The sequence below is a fragment of the Leopardus geoffroyi genome, chromosome B1 (assembly GCF_018350155.1).
Source record: "Leopardus geoffroyi isolate Oge1 chromosome B1, O.geoffroyi_Oge1_pat1.0, whole genome shotgun sequence".
NCBI lineage: Eukaryota > Metazoa > Chordata > Mammalia > Carnivora > Felidae > Leopardus > Leopardus geoffroyi.
The window spans coordinates 76,424,694-76,447,031 of NC_059327.1; the positions used below are offsets into that span (position 1 = coordinate 76,424,694).

The 22,338-nt window shown below is 34.0% G+C and overlaps 1 protein-coding gene across 7 annotated transcripts in view; it reads left to right on the top strand.

Moving 5' to 3' along the window:
- Nucleotides 1-22,338, top strand: part of LRBA (LPS responsive beige-like anchor protein) — a 785,650-nt gene that overhangs the window by 208,759 nt on the left and 554,553 nt on the right. For all 7 annotated transcript variants that reach the window (XM_045465918.1, XM_045465937.1, XM_045465946.1 and 4 more), the window contains exons 23-30: nucleotides 1,371-2,426; nucleotides 3,341-3,519; nucleotides 4,337-4,490; nucleotides 4,892-5,072; nucleotides 8,718-8,845; nucleotides 9,346-9,453; nucleotides 13,179-13,338; nucleotides 16,424-16,871. In XM_045465918.1, the coding sequence (XP_045321874.1) occupies nucleotides 1,371-2,426; nucleotides 3,341-3,519; nucleotides 4,337-4,490; nucleotides 4,892-5,072; nucleotides 8,718-8,845; nucleotides 9,346-9,453; nucleotides 13,179-13,338; nucleotides 16,424-16,871 (2,414 nt within the window). The remainder of the gene's footprint in view (nucleotides 1-1,370; nucleotides 2,427-3,340; nucleotides 3,520-4,336; nucleotides 4,491-4,891; nucleotides 5,073-8,717; nucleotides 8,846-9,345; nucleotides 9,454-13,178; nucleotides 13,339-16,423; nucleotides 16,872-22,338) is intronic.

Consider the following 22,338-nt stretch of genomic DNA (forward strand, 5'->3'; position numbering starts at 1 on the left):
TTAATCTCAGGGTTGTGAGTCAAGTCCCACGTTGGGTGTGGACCTATTTAAAACAAAACAAAACATTAAAAAAAATGGTTATAAAATAAATTGATATTTTGTTAATGTTACTGTGCCATTTTATTCTTTAGAATATATGCATTACATTTTGAAATATTCAGAAAAATTCCCCCAGTATTTATAATTTGTAAAATGTTTATTTTCCAAACATTTTTATTTTTAGCTGTATCCTATTAAGGCATGAGCATACTGTATATATTATGAGTGAAGATTAGTAAATAGCTATTGAAAAAATGTGTGCATTGTGCATTATTTAAACATTTGTTTGCCTTTTACCCATATGTATACATACCTATGATTCAAAAATGCCTATGGGTCTTTGTGCACAAAAATCATCTTTTCCTGTCATCTACTACCATCCTCCCATACTAGGGCTCAATAAAGGTTTGTTGACTAAAGGTTCAGTTTGCTGTATATATTATAATAATGTAGGTTACAGGAACAAACAGTTCTAACATTGGTAAACTATAATTATGTGTGTACTTTCTGCTTGTATTATACTTCTTTCTGAGGGGTGTTTCCTGTTCTAACACCAGTGGCAACCAGATAATGGTGGCTATAATAATCTTTGGTAAGAAAATTATTGAGATAAAAGTGTGCAGGGCCAGGCATGATAAGAGTTGATGTTCATAGTGCCTGATACATACTAGTCACTCACATGCAAGTGGCGTTGGGTGGATGGATGGATGGATGGATGGATGGATGGATAACCTGGAACTTGCAGGCTATTTTGACCAGTTTAGACTTTGAAAATTATGGTTGAGCTTTGGGGAAGGATTGGATTTTTTTCTCATTGCTGAATTTGTATTAGTTTAGTAAGAAAAAGTTTTACTAAATAAATATATGGAGAGCTGCTATAATAGTGGGCATAATTAATTGATATTTTTAATCAATGTTGAGGATAAGTCACGTGGAAATGGATTTTCATTGCAGTTAAAACAATGTATTATCTAGTGTACAAAGCCCTTCACAACGCTATATACTTAGATCCTGGTACAGTTTATAGAGGTCAGTGGAATAGTATATTCTTTTCATATATATGTTTAAAAATAGGCTAAGTAAGGATGTTATTGTGGTTTAAAGCCATGCTACCTGTCATCATTAAGTATAGCTCTCATTTTTTTTGACTATTTAAATTTTTGTGATTGACTTTTTGTTTATTTTATAAGATAAGGATATTCTAGGAAAATTATTTTATTGCATTATATAAAACCATTTATTTGAAAAATAGTTAAATTTTTAATTTTATGTACTGTATGTTCTGTTTTTCTTTCTTTTTTGCATATTTTGACTGGATGTTTTTCATCTAGGTCACTTTTGAAATACACAAAGAAAATCTTGCCAATATATTCAGGGAACACCAGGGAAAGGTTGATGAAGAAGTTGGGCAATGTTCAAGTCCAGTTGAAGCAGTCTCTGTCATTTGCAGGGATGTTAATGTTTCAGTAGCATCCCAGCAATCAGATATGAAGGATTGTCCTGTGTCTACTCATATCCCCAGAAATAGTGATGAAAAGTCAAGTATTGAGAAGACAATTTCAGTAAACTCTACATCCAGCGTTGGACTGCAAACTCCTAACACGTCTAATGAAGAAAGGAAAACTGGTCAAGAAAATCAGGAGTTACTGGATGAAGTCCCTTTAGAGGAAACACTGATAAATGAAACAATTCATATAGATGATTTAGAAGTATCTTCTGATATAATAGGTGAGACTGTTTCCTCTAATTCTTTTAAAAGAGCTGGCAAAGGTATAATAACTGTTAGTGAAGTAACTGCTTCTGTAAGTTCTCCTTCAGAAGAGGATGCTTCAGAGGTGCCAGAATTATTGGAGAAATCTATAGTAGAGGAAGATGATGATGATTATGTAGAACTGAAAGTAGAAAGTAGTCCTACTGAGGAAGCCAGTCTACGCACAGAACTCCAAGAAGATAGTTTGTCTCCAGCTGCCTCTGAAGCCAGTGAAAGACTGGACATGTTTAGTAATGACAACAAATTAATATTTCAAGAGGAAGAATCTGTAAATAAGAAGCAAACGGACAGCGAAACTCAAGATTCCAAAGACTCTGGAATCTTGACTATGACAGCATCAGGGTCTCCGGCTACCTCACCAGACGCTACTGTTTCCCAGACACTTGTACAATCAGATATTGGTGCAATGCTAGAGGAAGGGAAGAAAACAAGTAACTCCGATAGAGAAACCAAATCACTTAGTGATTCTCCTGGTAATATCTTTGAGTCTCCTACTACTTCTGAGCAGAGGATTGCTAAACTGGACGTTTCCAGTGTTGCTACAGATACTGAGAGATTGGAGTTGAAGGCCAATACAAACATGGAAGCATCTCACCCCCATCAGCCTGTGCTTGAGGTGATTATATTTACTGTATTCTTGAAGTGTATTTGCATTGAAATAAGATAGAGCAAGTGTATATACTTACATTTTATTTTATTTTGGAGTTGATTCATATCCTATTTGCAATTACATAAATGCAATGAATGTAAAGATTATATTTGTTTTCTTTAGCACAAGGTTTTAGCGTGAATTGATTAAATGGCAGCTTTTATTATTATTTTTACCACAAGATCACCAGAAGTTACTACTTTCTACTTTCAAGTTTTAGGATTGTAATAATTTTAGTTTAGAAAGCAAATATTGGAAATACTTGTCCTTACCTTTATTTGATAACATAATCATAGTTATTAGCACATTAATTTTCTGACAAAAATCTAGGGCTGTTGTCCTGCAGAACCACCTACTAGTGTATAATTTTATATATGAAGCATGTAGTTTAAAATTGTTCCACGAGGTTTGTTTATTTTGTAAGAGTGGAGGAACCTTTCTGAGATCAAGAGGCACAGCTTTCTCCTTTACTAGTATCTCAGAATAATTCATGAGACAGTGGTTGATTCCATGTTATAATTTTTCATGCTGACTATATTCCATGTTATAATTTTTCATGCTGTTATAATTTTTCATGAAACTCCCTCTTTCCTATTTTGTTGGGTGTTCTTAACACAGAGCCCGACGCGGGGCTCGAACTCATGGACTGAGAGATCATTACCTGAGCTGAAGTCGGCCGCTTAACCGACTGAGCCACCCAGGCGTCCCTAAATGTATTAAAGTTTTAATGTTATTACTTATTGATTATTTTTCTGTAAATTTGGTTCCTTAGTATCTTCAAATGTGATTATTTGTTAGATGAATTGCATAGGAGCTATTATTATTAATACCTTCTTTGAAGTTCAATTTATTTTATTACTCTTCTAAATTTACTGTATTAGATGTCAAGGCAACAGGAGGGGCCAGGTCAAGGAATAGCACCAGATGGAGGTAATGGACAAAGGAGGGATTCCAGATCTGCTATGTTTCGTATTCCTGAGTTCAAATGGTCTCAAATGCATCAACGTTTGCTCACTGATCTATTATTTTCAATAGAAACAGATATACAGATGTGGAGAAGGTATGTCCATATGTTTGTTATAGAAGATGTGTATGAAGTTTAGTGTTTGTTTAAAGAAATTTATATAGTTAACATTTTGCAATTTATTTCAGACATTTAGTTAAAAAGTAGAATATAAATAATTTCTGTGATAGGGTTTTATTGAATTAACTTTTATTGGCCATTGTAGAAATGAGCTACCCAGTCTGAATTACAAAAAACTGAAAATCAGAGATTTTTCTTTAAAAAAATGTGCTGAAGATTTCCTGTAGCATAAAAGCTAAGTTGGTTTATCTGTAAGTACTTAAAAAAAAAAAATTGGACTCTATAACACCCAATTCTCCAATGTAGTTTTGGTATAAGAAATCTGTATATTTCAGATTATCTATTGTATGATTTATGTTTTTGAAATGCCTAATTGGTTTATTGTTACTTGTATACTACACTTATCCTGTTTAAAAGCATGTTATGGCTTTATCTAAGAAAATGTTAGTAGAAAATTTATTTTTATTTGCACATTTAACAGCATTTGCCTCTTAGTTTTTGCTATGTGACTTCTCAATTTTGTTCCCAGTTAAGGATAATTCAACTTTTTATATACAAGATGAATAGTATTATATGTTTCAGCACTGAAAAGGGGCATGGATAGTAACTCCTGATATGAAATGGTCTACATCCTGTGAAGAAGTACATCCCCAACATGTCTGCTGTATCATTATCATTACCTCAGCTTTAAAGATGAAGCAAACACACTGTCTTATCCTCCCTCCCCTCAAGTAGGCAAACTGTGATTTCCTTTCTTTAGCTTTATCAGTAAACATCATTTATCTTTGGACAGCCATTCAACAAAGACAGTTATGGACTTCGTGAATAGCAGTGATAATGTCATCTTTGTACACAACACAATTCATCTCATCTCTCAAGTGATGGACAATATGGTCATGGCTTGTGGGGGTATACTGCCATTGCTTTCAGCTGCTACATCGGCTACAGTAAGGATTTAACTACTCTATAAAATTGGTGTGAAAATGCTACTGTTATGCATCTTTGTTAACACTTGAATGTGGTGGTTACTATGCATCATAAGTGCATTAAGCCAAAGGTAACAGTATCTTTTACAGTTACCTGAAAGGACCTTAGAATCTGTTCCAAGAGTGAAAGAACTAAAAACTACGTTGATTTCTTAGGTATGAGTCAGCTAGAGAATATGATTGGTGGTGGTTCACCTGTACTTTTCTGTTGCCTTCTTTTTAGATGAAAAAGGAAAACATTCTGTTGAACTAGATTTCTGAAAGCTGGCTTTTTATAAAACTTAGAAATTTGGGGAATGTATCCAAGAAAATTAGATTTTTATCAAAATATAGATATAAATTTCAAATTCTGTTCCTTACAGCATGAACTGGAGAATATAGAACCTACTCAAGGCCTTTCAATAGAAGCCTCTGTGACATTTTTGCAGAGGCTAATCAGCCTTGTGGATGTGCTTATATTTGCAAGTTCTCTTGGCTTTACTGAAATTGAAGCTGAAAAAAATATGTCTTCTGGAGGAATTTTGCGACAGTGTCTCCGACTAGGTGAGCTGTTAAAACCTATCAGGAATTTACTTTAAAAATTTTCAGTTATCTTGACATATTAGATTGAAATTATCTTTTATCTGTTGTTGGGAAAATGAGTACTAAGCAATTTGTCATATGCTTTTTTTTAATCTCCAAAGAGTGAAGACTATCTAAGTACTATGCTTATAGTAGTAGTTATAAAATTGGCTAGAGGAATGACATGTTTTAAAAAATCTCAGTTGATTGTGGTCACCATTACCCCTCCTCCTCTGATCTTTTTTTGCTCAAAAATGGTGCTTCTCAGATTTTAAGATGATTTATACACAAGAAATCACCATAGCATCTTGTTAAAATGCAGTTAGTATGGGGTGAGGTCTATAATTGCCTAACATCCCAGGTGATGTTGAAACTGCTATCTTACAAACATACTTGAGTAGCACGATTCTAAAACTAGCATCATTCAAGTACAGCCTTTATCCACATGAGCCATGGTAATTTGTTGGAACAGTTCCTGAAATCTAGATCTCTATTCTCCTGGAGGCATTTCTTGCTTAGGTAAAAGTTAAAATACATAAAGAATTTTTAATGTCATCAGGGCTTCCTTAGGTGAAGCAAAATAAGTTTTCTCTGGGCAGAAGGTTTCCTGCATCTAGTTGTAAATACTGAGGTTTTGTTAATGATTTGCTTATTAAATGGAGAGAAGCAGGTAGGAAGAGGTGGTTGAAGAAATGGAAGCAAAACCACTAGGAACCATTGCCACATGAAGAGAGATCAGAAATAAGGCATCTGTGGAAATGTAACACTAAAGGTTGAAAATCTCGTTAATGAAATATTTTCCCATTTTTAGCAGGAGTATCTGTTATATAAGCTAAGATATATTTAGACTTTTTTGGTGCACTGATTATGTTTTGATTACTCAAAATGCTATTCAAACTACTTTTCAACTTGGGATGCTCTAAAGAACTTGATGTGACAGTTTTTAGAAATTTGTTTTAAAATTTTAATTAAGAGATTCAAATGGTAAGTATAAGAAAACAAAAACTATCATTTATTGACTACACTTGTTATTGCAGATTTCCAATGAGTCAGCAATTATTTTCTTTTATCCATGAGGATATTTGAGATCAGAGAAATTAGGAAATGTATTAAAAATCCAAAAGCTGTAGTTGGTGAAGTTAGAATTTGAATATAGTTTAACTTGTTTTCCTATATTTTGTGTTGTAACATACTTCCTTGAACTTTCTATTAGTAATATAATTAAACTATTTTGACTCCATTGCTTTTGTGTATGCCATTTTTTTAAACGTTGCCACTTTCCTATAAAGAGTATACTTCTGGAATTAAAAATACAAGGCTATGCTATCAATGTGTCACTATACTCAAGTATTCCAAAATTAGGGAAATACTCATTTTCATAATTTGATCTACCCCAGCATCATGTCTTTTTATATATGGAAGTGAGATTCTGAAAACTATTTGTTCAAAGTCTTTAATAGAGTCTGGTAAGCTTGGTAAACAATCCAGGCGTTTGATCCCTGGTCTCCTCATTCCTGTTCTTTCCTGAGATTGGAGGTGAGAAGGCAGGATGGCAACAGTTAAGAGTAGCTTCTACTGCTGAGACTGCCGAGTGTGATAGGTTTTTAACTTTGCGATACCCAAACTTGATTTTATGCAACCTGGGACAAAAAAGTGCAAAAGTTATTTTTCTGGGCCTGATTTCAAATTTGAGAGTCATTTTCCATACTCTCTTGCCCTCCCTCCCTCACTATATTCCTTGTTTCCTTTTCCTCAACTTTTGTTGCTGTCTTGCACTTACCTGAATACTTTCCTGTTTCAGTTCTATGCTAGCCATAGGATAGTCTGGTAGTAGTTAGAATCCCCAGAGAAGTTTGCCATTTTGTTCTTAATTTGCTCTCCTACTCTTGTTCAGTTCATATAGCCTGAGTGCTACTGATCTGATTAAGAACTGAGATGATTCACATGATAATAAGCATTTCATAGTCATGTTTGCATTACCTAATTCATCATTTAAACTTCAAAATTAATTTCTAAATAACCCGAGTAACTGATGGGGGACACATTTAGAGAGGTAGTTTTTTGAACAGGTGATTCATTTAATTTACTACTTATTTTAAGTTGTTGAAAATGTTCCAACCAAATTCTAGAATTTACATAACTCACAGGTTAGCAAACAGTGTTATTGCAGGCTCTTTAAAATTTCATAATCATAAGTTATATATAACATGAATACTATAGGATTTATGCTCAGAGAAGGTCACCATTTTAAGAGTATAATATTGGTGAAACTGTTCAGTTAAAAACAAAAACAGGTTAATATCTGGTAGTAATATACTGGAACATCAAATCTTCAACAAAGATTTGGAGATCCTTAGGCTTATAAATATGTTGGTTTCTACTGGATGAAATTATTATTATTATTATTATTATTATTATTATTATTTTATTTATTTATTTTTTACCGTTTATTTATTTTTGAGAAACAGAGAGAGAAAGAGCATGAGCAGGAGAGGGGCAGAGAGAGAGGGAGACACAGAATCTGAAGCAGGCTCCAGGCTCCAGACTCTGAGCTGTCAGCACAGAGCCTGATGCGGAACTTGAACTCACAAACTGCAAGATCATGACCTGAGCCAAAGTTGGATGCTTAACCGACTGAGCCACCCAGGCGCCCCAAAATTATTTTTATTATTATTATTATTTTGAGTATAGTTGACACACAATATTACATTAGTTTCAGGTGTACAACTTAGTGATTTGACAGGTTTATACATTAGGCTAGGTCCAGTTACGTTGCTATTACAATATTATTGACTGTATTCCTTATGCTCTGCTGTTTATTCCTGTGACTTAGTCATTCCATAGTTGGAGGCCTACATCTGTCTTTCCCCTTCACTCATTTGGCCCATTTGCCACTACCCTACCCTTTGATAACCATTAGTTCTTTGTATTCATAGGCCTGATTATGCTTTTATTTGTTTATTAATTTTTTTTTTTTAGATTCTATTTATGAGTGGAATCATACGGTATTTGTCTTCCTCATTCTGACTTATTTCACTTAGCATAATACTGGAGAGGCTATTTTGGACTTTATTAATCACAGTCTCTTTTCTGCCCCCCACCTATTAAAAGGTTTTAATGAAAACCAGTAGACTCTGTAAATATTTTCTATAAATGTTCTACCTTTTATCAGTCTATAAATATGTTGCTATAGTGATAGACCATAAGAAATACATGCAAGTTTTAAGTTTAACTATTTTACTTTGATGAAGGTGGTAGGTTGTTATTATAGACTAGTTCATAGCAGTGTGATTTGCTTTCTCTTTTTTCCTACTTTTCAGTTCTTTTCTTCCCTATCTTTTCCTTAATAAAAGATCATTCCACTTTAGCTTAGGTAAGCTCTAAGAAACACTAGCCTGTTGATTTAGTTCCCTGAAATGATTCTCTCTTAGCAGTGGGCCCTAACAGTGTAGCTAACAAAGTCACAAAACAAACACTAGGTGATAGAGTCCAGGAACATTGTAGGAATTTGCTGAAAGTAATCTGTTTCAAATAAAAGCTTATGTAAATCATATTATGTAGGTGATTTTTATCAATTCCAAAATCTTAAATAAAATTTTCTGGCCCAATCTTTTCCTTAAATTACAGTGTGTGCTGTGGCAGTTAGGAATTGTTTAGAGTGTCAGCAGCATTCACAGCTGAAAGCTAGAGGAGATACAGCCAAGGGTCAGAAAACAGTACACAGCCTGATTCCCATGGGGAAATCTGCCGCAAAGGTAAGCATACAGAATAATTAATTTAATAAAAAAGTACCTCTTACTTTATGATTAAGATCTTAGATTTAGTTGTTCATTTCAACATAAAGTTAAGTAAATCTGACAAAGGTTCTAAAATAGTTATTTTAGTCTGTGGACATAACATTCAAATATTTGTGTTTAAATATACAGCAAAGATTTGCTTATACTTAATCTTGTCTGCTTTTCCAAGTGTTTACTTTTCTTGTGTCTTTGATATGTCAAATATGTCAATTTCCTTTGAATATGTCAATTTGTATTTCATGAACTTGGTGAGTTAGCATGCAGTTTGATTTTTCCTCTATGGCTCCCTTCTGTGACCCCCACCTCTATCCCAGTACCCCTAAAAAGAAGACAGAAGGAAGTAGGAAAAATAAGCTAGGAGAAACAATGTTACAGCCTTTTTTTTCCTGGTTCTTGGAATACTGTGCTAATTTTTTAAAATGTCTGTGTAATACATACATATTGTTTGTCTTAAATAGAGTCCAGTGGACATTATAACTGGTGGTATATCTCCAGTAAGAGATTTTGACAAGCTTCTACAAGACATGGATATTAATCGGCTTAGGGCAGTTGTCTTCAGAGACATAGTAAGTTACAATATTTCTTTCACATACTCTTAGCTGATACATATTTCTACGTAGGCCCAAAGTATTGAAAGGAAAAACTTTCTGTGATATAAAACAGTTGAATAGAGATAAGAAGGACTAGAACCAATTCTCATGACAATAATTTTAGAATCTTAGAATATTGGACAGTACTATTTATATAAGTGGAATTAATATATCAGAGTAATGATACTGAAAAGAATAAAACGTTATTACATATTAAGCACTGTAAGTGCTTCACATGCACTAAGTCCAATGACTTCTTGAGTTGTGTACTTTTGTAATTCTCATTTTATAAATGAGGAATCTGAGGCGGAGAGCTTGAGTAACTTGTTCAAGTTAATGGAGCTAGTAAATGATAGGATTCCAACCCAGCAGTCTTAAACTCCAGAATCTACGCTCTGAAAGTAATGAAATGTTCAAATTCTGAATGGCATATTATTTTTACTGAATATTGGATGTTTTTCCCTAAAACAACTAGAATTACAATAATGAAATGTGGCAGTTTTAATTTTTAAAAACAATGTTTGTTTTAGTTGATTTTGACATATGGCGCAGTTTTCACGTATAAATTGTAAAGTCATATAAGAAAGTCTAAAGAATAAAGAAAGTATAAAGATGAAAATAAAAATTATTTGGGGGTGCCTAGGTGTACAGTTGGTTAAGTGTCTGACTCTTGATTTTTGATTTGCTCAGGTCCTAATCCCAGGGTTGTGTAGGACTCCATGCTGGGTATGGAGCCTGCTTAAGATTCTCTCTCTTTTCTCTCTCTCTCTCTCTCTCTCTCTCTGTCCCCCTCCCCGATCATGCTCTTTCTCTGTCCAAAAATTATTTATTATATATATATGTGTGTGTGTGTGTGTGTGTGTATATATATATATATATATATATATATATATATATGTAATCCTCACCAGTATTTGTAGTATTATCATTACTTAATAATTATTAAATACTTACTGCATTTAGTACTAGATGTTCTATTTTACATGCAAGTCTTTTTATAAATTTTATAACTTCTTTTTTTTTTAATATGAAATTTATTGTCAAATTGGTTTCCATACAACACTCAGTGCTCATCCCAACAGGTGCCCTCCTCAGTGCCCATCAGTTTTAATTTTCCCTCCTCTTTTTGTAGGGTCTTGGTGCTCTTTTGAGTTCTTAACTAAGTTGTGTACACATATACAATTTGTTAATAGTAGTTGTAGTTAATAGTTATTACCTATAGTTAGCAGTTACTGAATGTTTACTGTGTTTTAAGCATGGAAATGGATGCTCTGTATCATTTAATTCATGTAGTAATCCTATGAGAAAGATGGAAGTGTTAGGTTAAATATTATGGTTAAGATCACACAAATAATAAGAGATGGAAGTGGGTTAAGGACCTAGGGAATGTGGTTCTTGGAATTTTGATCTTAACCATTAGGTGTGTTGCCTTCTTAGATCTCCATATATTTGCTTTTTGATAGCTCTTATTATTCCTTTCGTTAAGAAACCATCAACTGGTTTTTTTTTTCCCCCAAACCCACTGACTGTGGTTTATTTTGGGACCAAATATTGTTGCTACTTTCCTTTTCTTTGGTTGAGTCCATTGCCCCATAGCTTTGTTTTTCCTACAGTGATTTTTAAAAATCTATAAGTAATATAATTCTTTTGCTTTAAATATTCTTTAATGGCTTCCCATAGTACTCGAAATGAAAATTCCTCATCTTGGCTCTTTATGATTTGGCTCTTTGGAACTTTGTAACAAGTTTTTATGTCAGGATATTTGGACAGAGAATTAGAGTATCTCTTATGTTTAACATGTAATTTTTAAAAGTAATAACTAAAAATTTTTTTTTTGTAATTAAAAAAGTTTTATAATCATAGGAGTTTTAGAAAAAAGACTCTGTTTCCCAAACTATATCCCAGAGTCTCTTTTAGCATAATCCAATTTTGATGAAAAAGGAAATGACCTTAGATTGGCAATATAAAGAAGTTACTACCCTGAGGTTAAGTGCTAAACTTTGTAAACGCTCTAATCTGAGTTCACATTTGCTTTTTCAGTTACTATATGCCTTTAGGTCAATTATTCTTCTAGGCCTCATCTTGTTAAAAGGGGTTAATGAATGTGTTTGAACTACATAGTACAGTGCCCGGTCCATTATAAGTATTCAGTAAGTGATACCTACAGTTGAAAACAAATTTATTTGGGGATAAAAGGCTGAAACATAAATATCTATGGGATGTTTCTTCTTTGGACAGAAATTAGGCTTATTCTATAAACTTCATACTGTAATAACTAAATATTGAACATATTAATGCGCTAAATAAGTATTTAGATAGTCATATAAATAATTTGTATAGATTAAGAAGTTAGAATCAAGTAAGTTATTTGCCTGCATTTTTAGTGCCAACATCATTAGCAACAATTATTATAATAGTGCCAGTATTGTGGGGCAGTAGAACACAGGAGTGTTTGGAGAAAAGGAATGGTTAATAAAACAGGAAAATGTACATTTATCTTTTCCATCAAGGCTAATAAGGTCTTATATATGAGCCTAAAGAGTATCATAGATTCTTTACAGGTTAATATTTGTATTAAATGGAAATGCTCAGGTTGAACGTGATATCTCGTTCTTTCCCAGAAATTATGTCAAAAAACATTTGACACTAGCTAATTGACTTTGTTTCATTTGCACCATTAGTTGCCATTTATTTATCTGCTAGGCAACAGTGTTCTTTGTTTTCCTTTTTTTAAGTTTTCTGCTACTCACGGTACCTCTGGTTTTCAGAATTTGATGGACAAGTTTAAGTTTTTCCTTTAAGTGCAAACCTATTGTGAAAAATATACAGAATAGTGATGTGTGCAGGGTCCCTTTGAAGATGGAGTATTGGACTAGATGAAGAGGTCATCAGTATACTGACATGTAGGTGATCTGTAGAGCTATGATGAAGCCCTGACCTCTTCTAGAGGTCAACGTAGTTTGTCCTTTTCTTTCTGGCAGACACTATATTTTCAATCTTAGACACTTGGTTGTCTGTACTATTTAAAATGCTCTTGAGAATTCCTTTGGCATCTTGTTCTGTATCTGATTACCTTGCTTTTTTTCTCTTGGTTGTTTGCCTTTTAGGAAAATTGTTAATTCTGATTTTTTTTTTTTTTGCATATTCTTTTTTTTTTTTTCTAAGTTTAGAGAGAAGGAGAGAGAGAGAGAAAGAAAGCACAAGTCAGGGAAAGGGGCATAGGGAGAGAGAGAATCTTAAGGAGGCTCCATGCTCAGTGTGGAGCCTGATGTGGGGCTTAATCCCTTGACCCTGAGATCATTACCTGAGCCCAAATCAAGAGTCAGACTAAGCCACCCAGGCGCCTCTGCATATTTTAATTGTTATGATTAGAAGTAAAAATAGTTATACATATGTAATGATAATTGCTTTTTGATTAATCTTACAAGGTATATTATGCCATATGTCTTCCGACTGAGTTACCTCATTTTAAAAACAAACCAAATTCTCTGTTTCCATGTTTCACAAGTATTAAAAACTCTCATTTACAGGCATTTTTCCAAGACTCTTTGCCTAATGTTTGTTGAGGTGAATTTATTATTATTTTCAGTGTATGTCAAAAGATTTTTGGATGTATTTTATATGTAAATATTGTCATGTAAAATAAGATCGAAACATGTTACTTAATAGTGGCATGATCAACTACTTTTATTTTTCCCTAGGAGGATAGCAAACAAGCTCAGTTTTTAGCCTTGGCAGTTGTATACTTCATCTCTGTTCTTATGGTCTCAAAGTACAGAGACATTTTGGAACCCCAAAATGAAAGGCGTAACCAGTCGTTTAAAGAAGCTGGTAGTAAAAGTGGGAATTTATCACTTCCTGGTAAGCTTCCATATTTTATTCTCTGGGATCCAAAGTTCAAGTAAAACATTACCTAATAGTTAAAATATTCTGGAATTTAAATCCATTTATTTATAAAGTGAAAGTATATATTTTTAAATTAATAACTATATATTTCAATTTATTTTAAGTACCGTGTAGTTAATTGCAGTTGGAAGATGATTTTTGTTTTTTTTTTTAAAATGAGCCATTTAATTAAAACATAAGTGAGAAAATGTTATCTTTTACAAATACCATGTTAAACATTTTTGTTTGCCTTGGCATTTATTGTGAAGAAGAAATAATTCATATTTCTCTATAAGAGGCAGATTTGCTAATAAATAACAGTAATAACTAGAGGTGTAGGGTAGCTGCAAGTTATAGATGTATAGTTAGAGATGCACCTTTTGCAGTCATAGAAGTAGCTACCACTTAGTGGAGGTGATTTATTTATTTAATAAGCATTCATTCAGTACCGACTAGGTATTTGGGTATATTCATGAACAAAAGAGGAAAAGAACGTCAGCCTTCTTGGAGCTTATATATTCTTGTGAGAGGAGATTGAAAAGAAGAAGTAGATGTACTAAATAAATTGTATAGTATTTTAGAAGGTGGTAAGTTCTAAGAAAAGATAAAATTGAACAGAGAAAAATTTCAGGAATGATTAAGAGATACGGAGTGTGGGTTTTACTCTAAGGAAAATGGAGAATTATTTGAGTGTTTTGAGATAGCAGTTGACAATTGACTTAAGTTTTTCAAAGTAACACTTGGGATTCTGTAGGGAGAATACATTCTAGAGGGCAAGGATGAAAAACAGTGTTTTAGTTGTGTACTTCTGTATAACATATTACCTCAAAGTTCAGTGGCTAAAGCCATAACTGTTTTAGTTTTGTTATCATGATTCTGTGAATTTAATTCACATAGGGCACAGTGAGTATCATTCATCCCTGCTCCAGATGATGTTTGCTGGGGTTGTAAAGTCTGAGATGGCTTTTCTACTCATACATCTAGTGCCTAGCAAGGATGGCTCCAAGAGCTGAGGCTGACTGACTCGAAATGGCTCAGCTGGGATTATATGTCTGGGTCCTTGATAATTGTTCTTAGTAAATTCTTTGGTTTTCCTCCATTAGTTCGGAGGGCCTCTATCTTTGTATAGTCTCTATACATGTTCCCTCTAGCAATGTAGCCAGCTTGCTTACAGAGGTGTTCAGGGATTCTGAGAAATGCCCAAGCTGCCAGATCTTTGTAAAGCTTGAGCACAGAACTGGCCCAATGCTAATTCTGCCTCATTCTGTTGGTTAAAGTAAGTGAGGCCCAGCCCTCATTCAAGGGAGTGAATACCAGAATGCATGGAGCAACAGAATTATTAATATAACAGTCTAATACAACCAGTTGGGAGGATATTGCAATAATCCAGGAAAGAGTAGATTTTGGGAGGACTAAAATGGTAGTTGTAGAGTAGTGAGCATTTGTCAGATTCTGGATATATTTTGATGGTAGAGCAGGATTTATTTATTCATTCATTCATTCATTTATTTATTTAAATACATGAAATTTATTGTCAAATTGGTTTCCATACAACACCCAGTGCTCATCCCAAAAGAGAGAGAGCAGGATTGAAAATACTAGGTGTGAATATGTGAAAGATGCAGTGTCATCAAGAATGATTATAAGGTGTAGTTGGATAGACTGAAAGTTAAAAATATTTAGGGAAAAATAAATTCAGTTTTCACCATGTTGAGTTTGAGATATCTTTTAGACATACAAGATGTAAAGTAGGCACTTATAAATAAGTATGTATTGTTTTGTTGATATAGTAGTGTTGTAAAACTTTAAGAGTGAATGAGATCACTCAAGGAAGTAAATATTGTTAGGGAAGATAAGTATTAAGTCCCTCCAACTTAAGAAATCAAGGAGAAAAATAAGTGAAGGGAATTAAGAAGGAACACCCAGGGAGGTAATAGATAAAGAATGAGAAGAGCATAATGTCCTATTAGCAAAGTGAAAAAAGTATGGGCAAGTTAGAGGGAATAATCCTTTGTTGGTGCTGTGTCAAGTGCTGAGGACTGACCATTGGAGTTATCAAGATGGAGGTTTTTGGTAACCATTGGATTTAGGAAGATAGAGCATTTTTGTTGGTATGCAGTGAATGCCTGATTAGAGGGAATGAGTCAAACAGAGAGTAGGCGATGCTCCTTGTTGAACTAGATTTTAAAGATTATTGAATTATTCTTGCATATAGGAAGGATGACATGTGTTTTTTTTTAGCAAGTAGAAACTATGTTTGAGATAGAAATCTTGGAATTATTGTCTAGAGAAATGGCAATGTATAAAGGCACAGAAGCCCCAAATGTTGTCCCATGTTTAGCAGATTGCACGTAATTTGATGTTATAAAGTGTGATGGCATGAGTAGCAGAAGATAAAGTTGTAAATTAATAGTCATCTGATAAATAGTTGATGACCTACTACATGCCAAGCATTGTTATGGGCCCAGGCATGGTTATAGGTACTGGACATGAAGTGTTAAAGAAGACAAATTCCCTGCCTTTATTAAATTTAAATTCTATCAGACTCATATTATTAAAGAATCTTATACTTTATCAAGGATTTTGGATTTTTTCTTCTAGGCCAATGGCTTTCAGCCTTGTGTTGCTATCCATTGGTATGTCATGGTCAGTTTGGCAGTTTTTTCTCAGTTTATTATCATTTATTACTTTTATTATTCTCATTGTTTTATTGAAACATCTGTTTTGTTGTTATACTCAGTACATGCATCTATTATTACATAGATTATGTAATTTATTTTTGCCTTTTATTAGAACACGCCATATATTTCCTAATTTAAAATACTAGATGGTGAGGTGGGTTAAATAGGTGTTATGATGAGCACAGGGTGATGGATGGAAATGTTGAATCACTATATTGTACACCTGAAACTAATATAACTATATGTGAAACTAACAAATTAAAATAAAAACTTTAAAAAATAAATAAAATAGTAGATAGCTGTTAGGGCTGGATGTACCTTTTAAAAGTTGCTTCCAAATTTTTTTTTTGTTTATACTTTTCCTTTTGTTTCTTGGTAAGATGTAGAAAACGCACCATCAGCATTCAGTCCGCCAACCCCAGCATTGGTGGAAGAATCTGAAAGCACGTCATCTGCTCGGAGGAGGGACTCAGGCATTGGGGAAGAAACAGCTACTGGCTTAGGAAGCAGTGTGCATGTAGCTCCTCTGATAGCACCTCCAAGTGTCAGTGCAGGCCCAGATGCAATCAGCGAGGCGCTGTGCACTCTTTCTTTAGAAGTCAATAAAACTCAGGAAGCCAGAAATGATGGAGGAAATGAGTCGGATAACAAGGCTGCACCATCGGTTTCAGTTTCAAAAAATGTCAATGTGAAGGACATTCTTCGAAGCTTGGTTAATATACCAGCAGATGGAGTCACAGTGGATCCTACCCTTCTGCCACCAGCCTGTCTTGGAGCTCTTGGTGATCTTTCTGTTGAACAACCTGTGCAGTTCAGATCTTTTGATAGGTACTGTAAATAGTCTTTTGTTTTGGTCTGCTTATATGTATAAAATTCAAAGGGTAAACAGGAACTTAACTCTGCTAAATTTTGTAGCTTCAACATTAGAAAGTGGTGTTTTGATCTAGTTTATAAAAATTACAAGGATGTTTTTGTTGTATAAAAGGCTTGTAAGTAGGCAACAAGGTATTCACATTTTTGTTTTTCATCATACCGATAAGATGATTTAAAAATAATATTTAATCTTAATGTTACATTGGCAAATTATATGGACAATCATTTTGTTTGTTATAAGTTAGAATTCGCCTTTACCTACACATGGCTACCTTTCACTCTTTTGCTGGCAGTACTGTGCCAGCCTTTGTGAAAAGAAGTCTGAATCTGTGGATTTCAACAGACTCAGGAATTCAGCAAGGTGTTCAGAGCTTGACAGCTTTAGAAAGCAGACTGTACATTCCTGACTTTAGGTTCTGCTGCCTAGTGAACCTTTTGCTAATATACCTGAAATTTTTTTGTATATCTTATTAAACTTTCTGAAATTCTACCTATAAGACATGTATGTATTGAGTTATTAAATATAGTCTTTTTCAAAGATCAGTATTTTATCTTGATATAAGCTCTAACTTATAGAGAAGTTGCCAGTTAAAAGAACTTTTGTTTTTCTGGAGTAATTTGAAAGGAAGTTGACACAGTAATCCATCCCCTTTGAATATTTTATTGTATATTTTCTTTCCTTTATTTAAAAATTTTATTTTTTAGGAAGTGAGCGAGCAAGAGAGTGTGTGTGCTACTGGGGCAGGGAACAGAGAGAAAGAGAGAGAGAATCTGAAGCAGCACAGAGCTGGATGCAGGGCTTGATCCCATGACCCTGGGATCATAACCTGAGCCCAAATCAGGAGTCAGACATGCTCAACTAACTGAGCCACCCAGGCGCCTCTCAAAGAGTATATTTAAAACTGTTTATAGCAATGGCTATATTTTGAGGGTGGGAAGAGGTGTACATAACTAGTTTTTAAAATATTCTCAATTTTTATAATTTGTTTAAATTTGTATTAATCTTAGATTGAGTAGTCAAATACTTGCGGGTAGATTTTTAAAAATAATTTATTTTTGAGAGAGAGAGAGGGTGCACGCGCATGCAAGTGGGGGAGGGGTAGAGAGGGGGACAAAGGATCTGAAGCGGCTCTGCTCTGACAGTAGTAAGCCTGATGTGGGACTCAAACTCATGAACCATGAGATCATGACCTGAAGTCGGACACTCAACCGACTGAGTCACCTAGGTGCCTCAAGGGAAAGTAGATTTTTCAATTTAATATATCTTACTAATATAGGCAAAGGTTCCTTAAATGTCCCAAATTTGAAAATTGTTGGCATTTATTTATTTTAAAGTTGTATAGGAATTAAATCTATGCTTTAGTATGTCTTCAATGAGTGAGTTATAAATTTATTTAGGAAACCATGCCTCAGTAATACGTAGTAAGGGGTTTACTGAAATAGAATCCAGAGGGGGAATTTTTGTGATAGCGTTTTTCAGGATGTTATTTGGAACTTACATGTCTAGTATGCACTTAACATATTGTCTGATGGCAAGCACAGTGCTCTGTTTTTTCCCCTTTTTTTTCTCAGCAAGAGACACCTTTTGAAAAACTATTTTCGTGCAGCTGTAGACCAGTGGAATATCTTTGGGAATTTCAAAGCATCCCTCTGATCATGTATTTATCTCTGGAATGCTGTGTCAGAAATCACAACTCTCCTCATATCTTAAGAATTATCAACTTCCAAGCAATAGCTGGAAAGTTTAGAGTAACAGCTACATGAGTGGAACCTTGCTGAAAGGCTGCCAGGTTGTGGGCCTTTGTGGATGGCAAGGTGTTTGTGTTCATTCCCATGCCAAAATTCTTGCTCTTATCTAATTTGAAGATCCTCTGTGATGATTAGTGGATGCCAGGGATTTATCTTGATAAAGTTCAAGGGCTTGTCTGGCTTTTCAATTAGATCCTAAGGGAGTAAAGTGCTAGGCTTAAAATGCTCTTTTCTCCTTTAGTGAACTATTTGCATGCTAAATAAAATAGCATTTATGTGAAAGTTTATGATATTTGAAACTGGTTACTGTTTTGAAATGGAACTTCTGAACCTTAGTGATCTGGAAGGCATTGTTGCTCTTTGTTGTGGCTAAATAAAAAGAAACTTTCACAGAGGTCTCCCTTGTTCATATAAAAAAAAGTCAACAGTGTTTACACTTTCTGTGTGTTTAACTTTAGGAAAATTACTTCGTTCTCATCTGTAAAATGGGGATGATAATATGTAGTACTTAAATTCATGGATTGTTATAAATATAAATGATTCCTCTGTATTCTTAGTGCAGTGCCTCACAGATACTAATTATTCATTAAAGTTAGTGAGTTTGTAAAGAAAATTATAACATGTAAAGTCTTATACTTTAATATTTGGATTTTAATTGACAGTTTTGAAAAATAGCTTATAAAACTAAAAGACATATCTGTCTTACAAATTCTTTATGCCAAAAAGTTTCAAGTGTTTTTTGTCAAAGTTGATAGCAGTTACTAAAAATCTAGAGTTATTTCCTTAAATATTAACAAGGATTTCTATCAGTCTCTTTAATAGAAACTTAAACTCTACCCTGAGAACAATGCCAGACATATCCCTAGAATCTCAAACTTGTGCCAGATGCATGTTGCATTTTCTTTGTGTTTTCCAAAGCATTTTAGAAAAATGTGAAATCTTAGTCCTTTAATGATCATTCTTAAGTAGTGGTAAATATAAATTTCTGCAATTTTTAAACTGTTGGACATGCTTTATTAGTTTAAATTTGTACTTACATACATGATAAATATGAGGGCTTAAAGATCACCTCTACTGGAGATTTTAGTCCTTCAATGTGGGTGGAAACTTTGTGATAATGAAAATAGTAAAGGAAAGGAAAATATCCTGAAGTCTGCTGACTGCTTTTTGTCCTTTCAATTATTATGACTTGGAATTTTCTTTGGTTTTATGTGGCCCAAAGCTGAAGCATAATTATTTTGCTTCCTCAGAAATGGTTTGAATCAAAAATTTTGGAAATGGATTCAGTTTATTTCCCACTTATGTACTAAGTGGGCTAAAGAAAGGAAAACTTTTTCCATTTGTGAGCACATAGATATTTTATTTTGGTAGTAATACATGCATAATTTTGTATCTTGGAAATCTTTACTACCATTGCTTGTAGATGATTATACTATAGAATTGTGCTTAAATATTAAAATGATTGTGGTAATGGTTGCACAACTCTGTGAACATACTAAAAACCATTTAACTTTACACTTAAATTGTGTAATATGTGAATTACATATATCTCAATGAAACTTAAGAAAAAGGTCAATATGAGAAAACAGTTCAAATAAAAGCTCTTGTTTGGGCGAACTTGGAATTGTAGGGCATTTATGTTGGCAAGTTATTTTACCTCTCTGAGGTTTACTATTTTAATTTTTAAAGTGGAAGTAAAATGTAAGGGTTATTTGGAGAATTTAGTAGGAATTCTTGGCATATCATCGGTTTAATTCATAGCTATTAATGATTTATAAATTTATATAACAGAATAGTGTTATATAGTTTATATAACACAAAGAATAGTGCATTATGAGTGTTGACTTGGAGACTCTGGGGAGGCTTACTTTTAAAAAAATTTTTTTTAATGTTTATTTATTTTTGAGAGAGAGAAAGAGGGGGAGAGAAACAAAGCACGAATAGGGGAGGGGTAGCAGAGGGAGTGGGAGACACAGAATCTGAAGTAGGCTCCAGGCTCTGAGCTGTCAGCACAGAGCCCCACGTGGGGCTCGAATTCATGAACCATGAGATCATTTGAGCCAAAGTGGGAAGCTTAACTGACTAAGCCATCCTGGCACCCCTGGGGAGGCTTACCTTTAAACAAGGTTTTGAAAGGTCAGAAGGAAAAGTTTCCTAGCAAGCAGGGATAAAAGGAAGGCTGCTTGGCTGAGGAATAGTATATACAAAGGGTTGGAATTGTGAAATAACATACATGCTCAGGAATCATAAGAGCATATTGCAGAAATTTGTAAGGAATGCTGGATTAAATGTAAAATCATGTAGGTAGCCATACTTCAGATGTATTAGGGGTGAGAATATGAGACAGATCTTGGAAAATAAATATCTACTGAGCTGTAGTAAAGAATAAGTATTATACATGATTGAAAGAATTATTAATGGTAATAGGTTAAAGGATTAGAAATGAGATCAAGGGGTTCCTGGGTGGCTCAGTTGGTTAGGTATCCAGCTTGATCTCAGCTCAGGTCTTGTTCTCAGGGTTGTGAGTTCAAGCCCTATGCTGGGCTCCATGCTGGGTGTGAAGCCTACTTTAAGAAAAAAATGAGATCAAGTTTTTTGTTACCTTTAACTAACCATGCTATCTTGGACAGAGATTGTCCATACTAAGGAACGAACATCTGTAGTAGATTTTTTTCTGTTACTAGTTTTCCAACATTTTATTGCGAAAATGTTCAAATATACAGAAGAATTGTACAGCGAACATTCAGAGACTCCATCACTCTATTTACTTCATCATGTAATTCTCCCTATATACATTCCTCTCTCCATCTTATTTTTTTATGTGCTTCAGCAGACATCAGTTCACTTCATAAACATTTAACCATGCAGATCTTAAACTAGAGATCAGTACAGTTTTTTAAGGTAAAATGTACATGCATTGGAAGGCACAGATCTTAATGTGAATCATTTGATGAATTTTGACAGATTTGTACACCTGTGTGACCCAAGTCCTCAATCAAGACATCATCAGTCTTGGAAGTTCCTTCATGCACATTCCCAGCCAATGACGGTCCCCATCCCCTAGATGCAGTTACTCTTCTGATTCCTTCCTACCATAGATTAGTTTTGCCTTTTCTAGAACTTCATGTGAAAGGAAATACAAAATTTGTGTTATGTATGAGGCTTTCTTCACTCACCATAATGCTTTTGAGATTCACCTATGTTACATTTATTAGTAGTTTCTTTTAATTGCTGAGGATCTTTTCGTATATAAGCTTATCACTTACTCATTTTTCTTTTGAAAGAATTCTGAGCTGTTTCTGGTTTTTGGCTATTAAATAAGGCCTCTTAAACATCATTGTACACATTTTTTTGTGGGCATAAAGTTATCTTGAGGAAATTCCTAAGAGTGGAATTGCTGGTACAAAGGGTAGTTTTATTATGTCTTAAATTTCAGTTATGGAAAAAACAATTTCAGCTTTCTCAGTACTATTTTCTGTTGCTCATTTCAGTGCTTACATATATGAGTGATCTAGGTCTTGCCAGTTCTTTCTTTTGGGAAGAAATGTGAAAGTAAATTCTGTATAGTACTCCTCACTCCAAAATAGGTTGCTAGGGAATGCAGCTAGAGATTTTCTTAAACAATAAGTTTATGAATTTCTGCCTTGAGTAGGAAATATATAAATTATTTTTT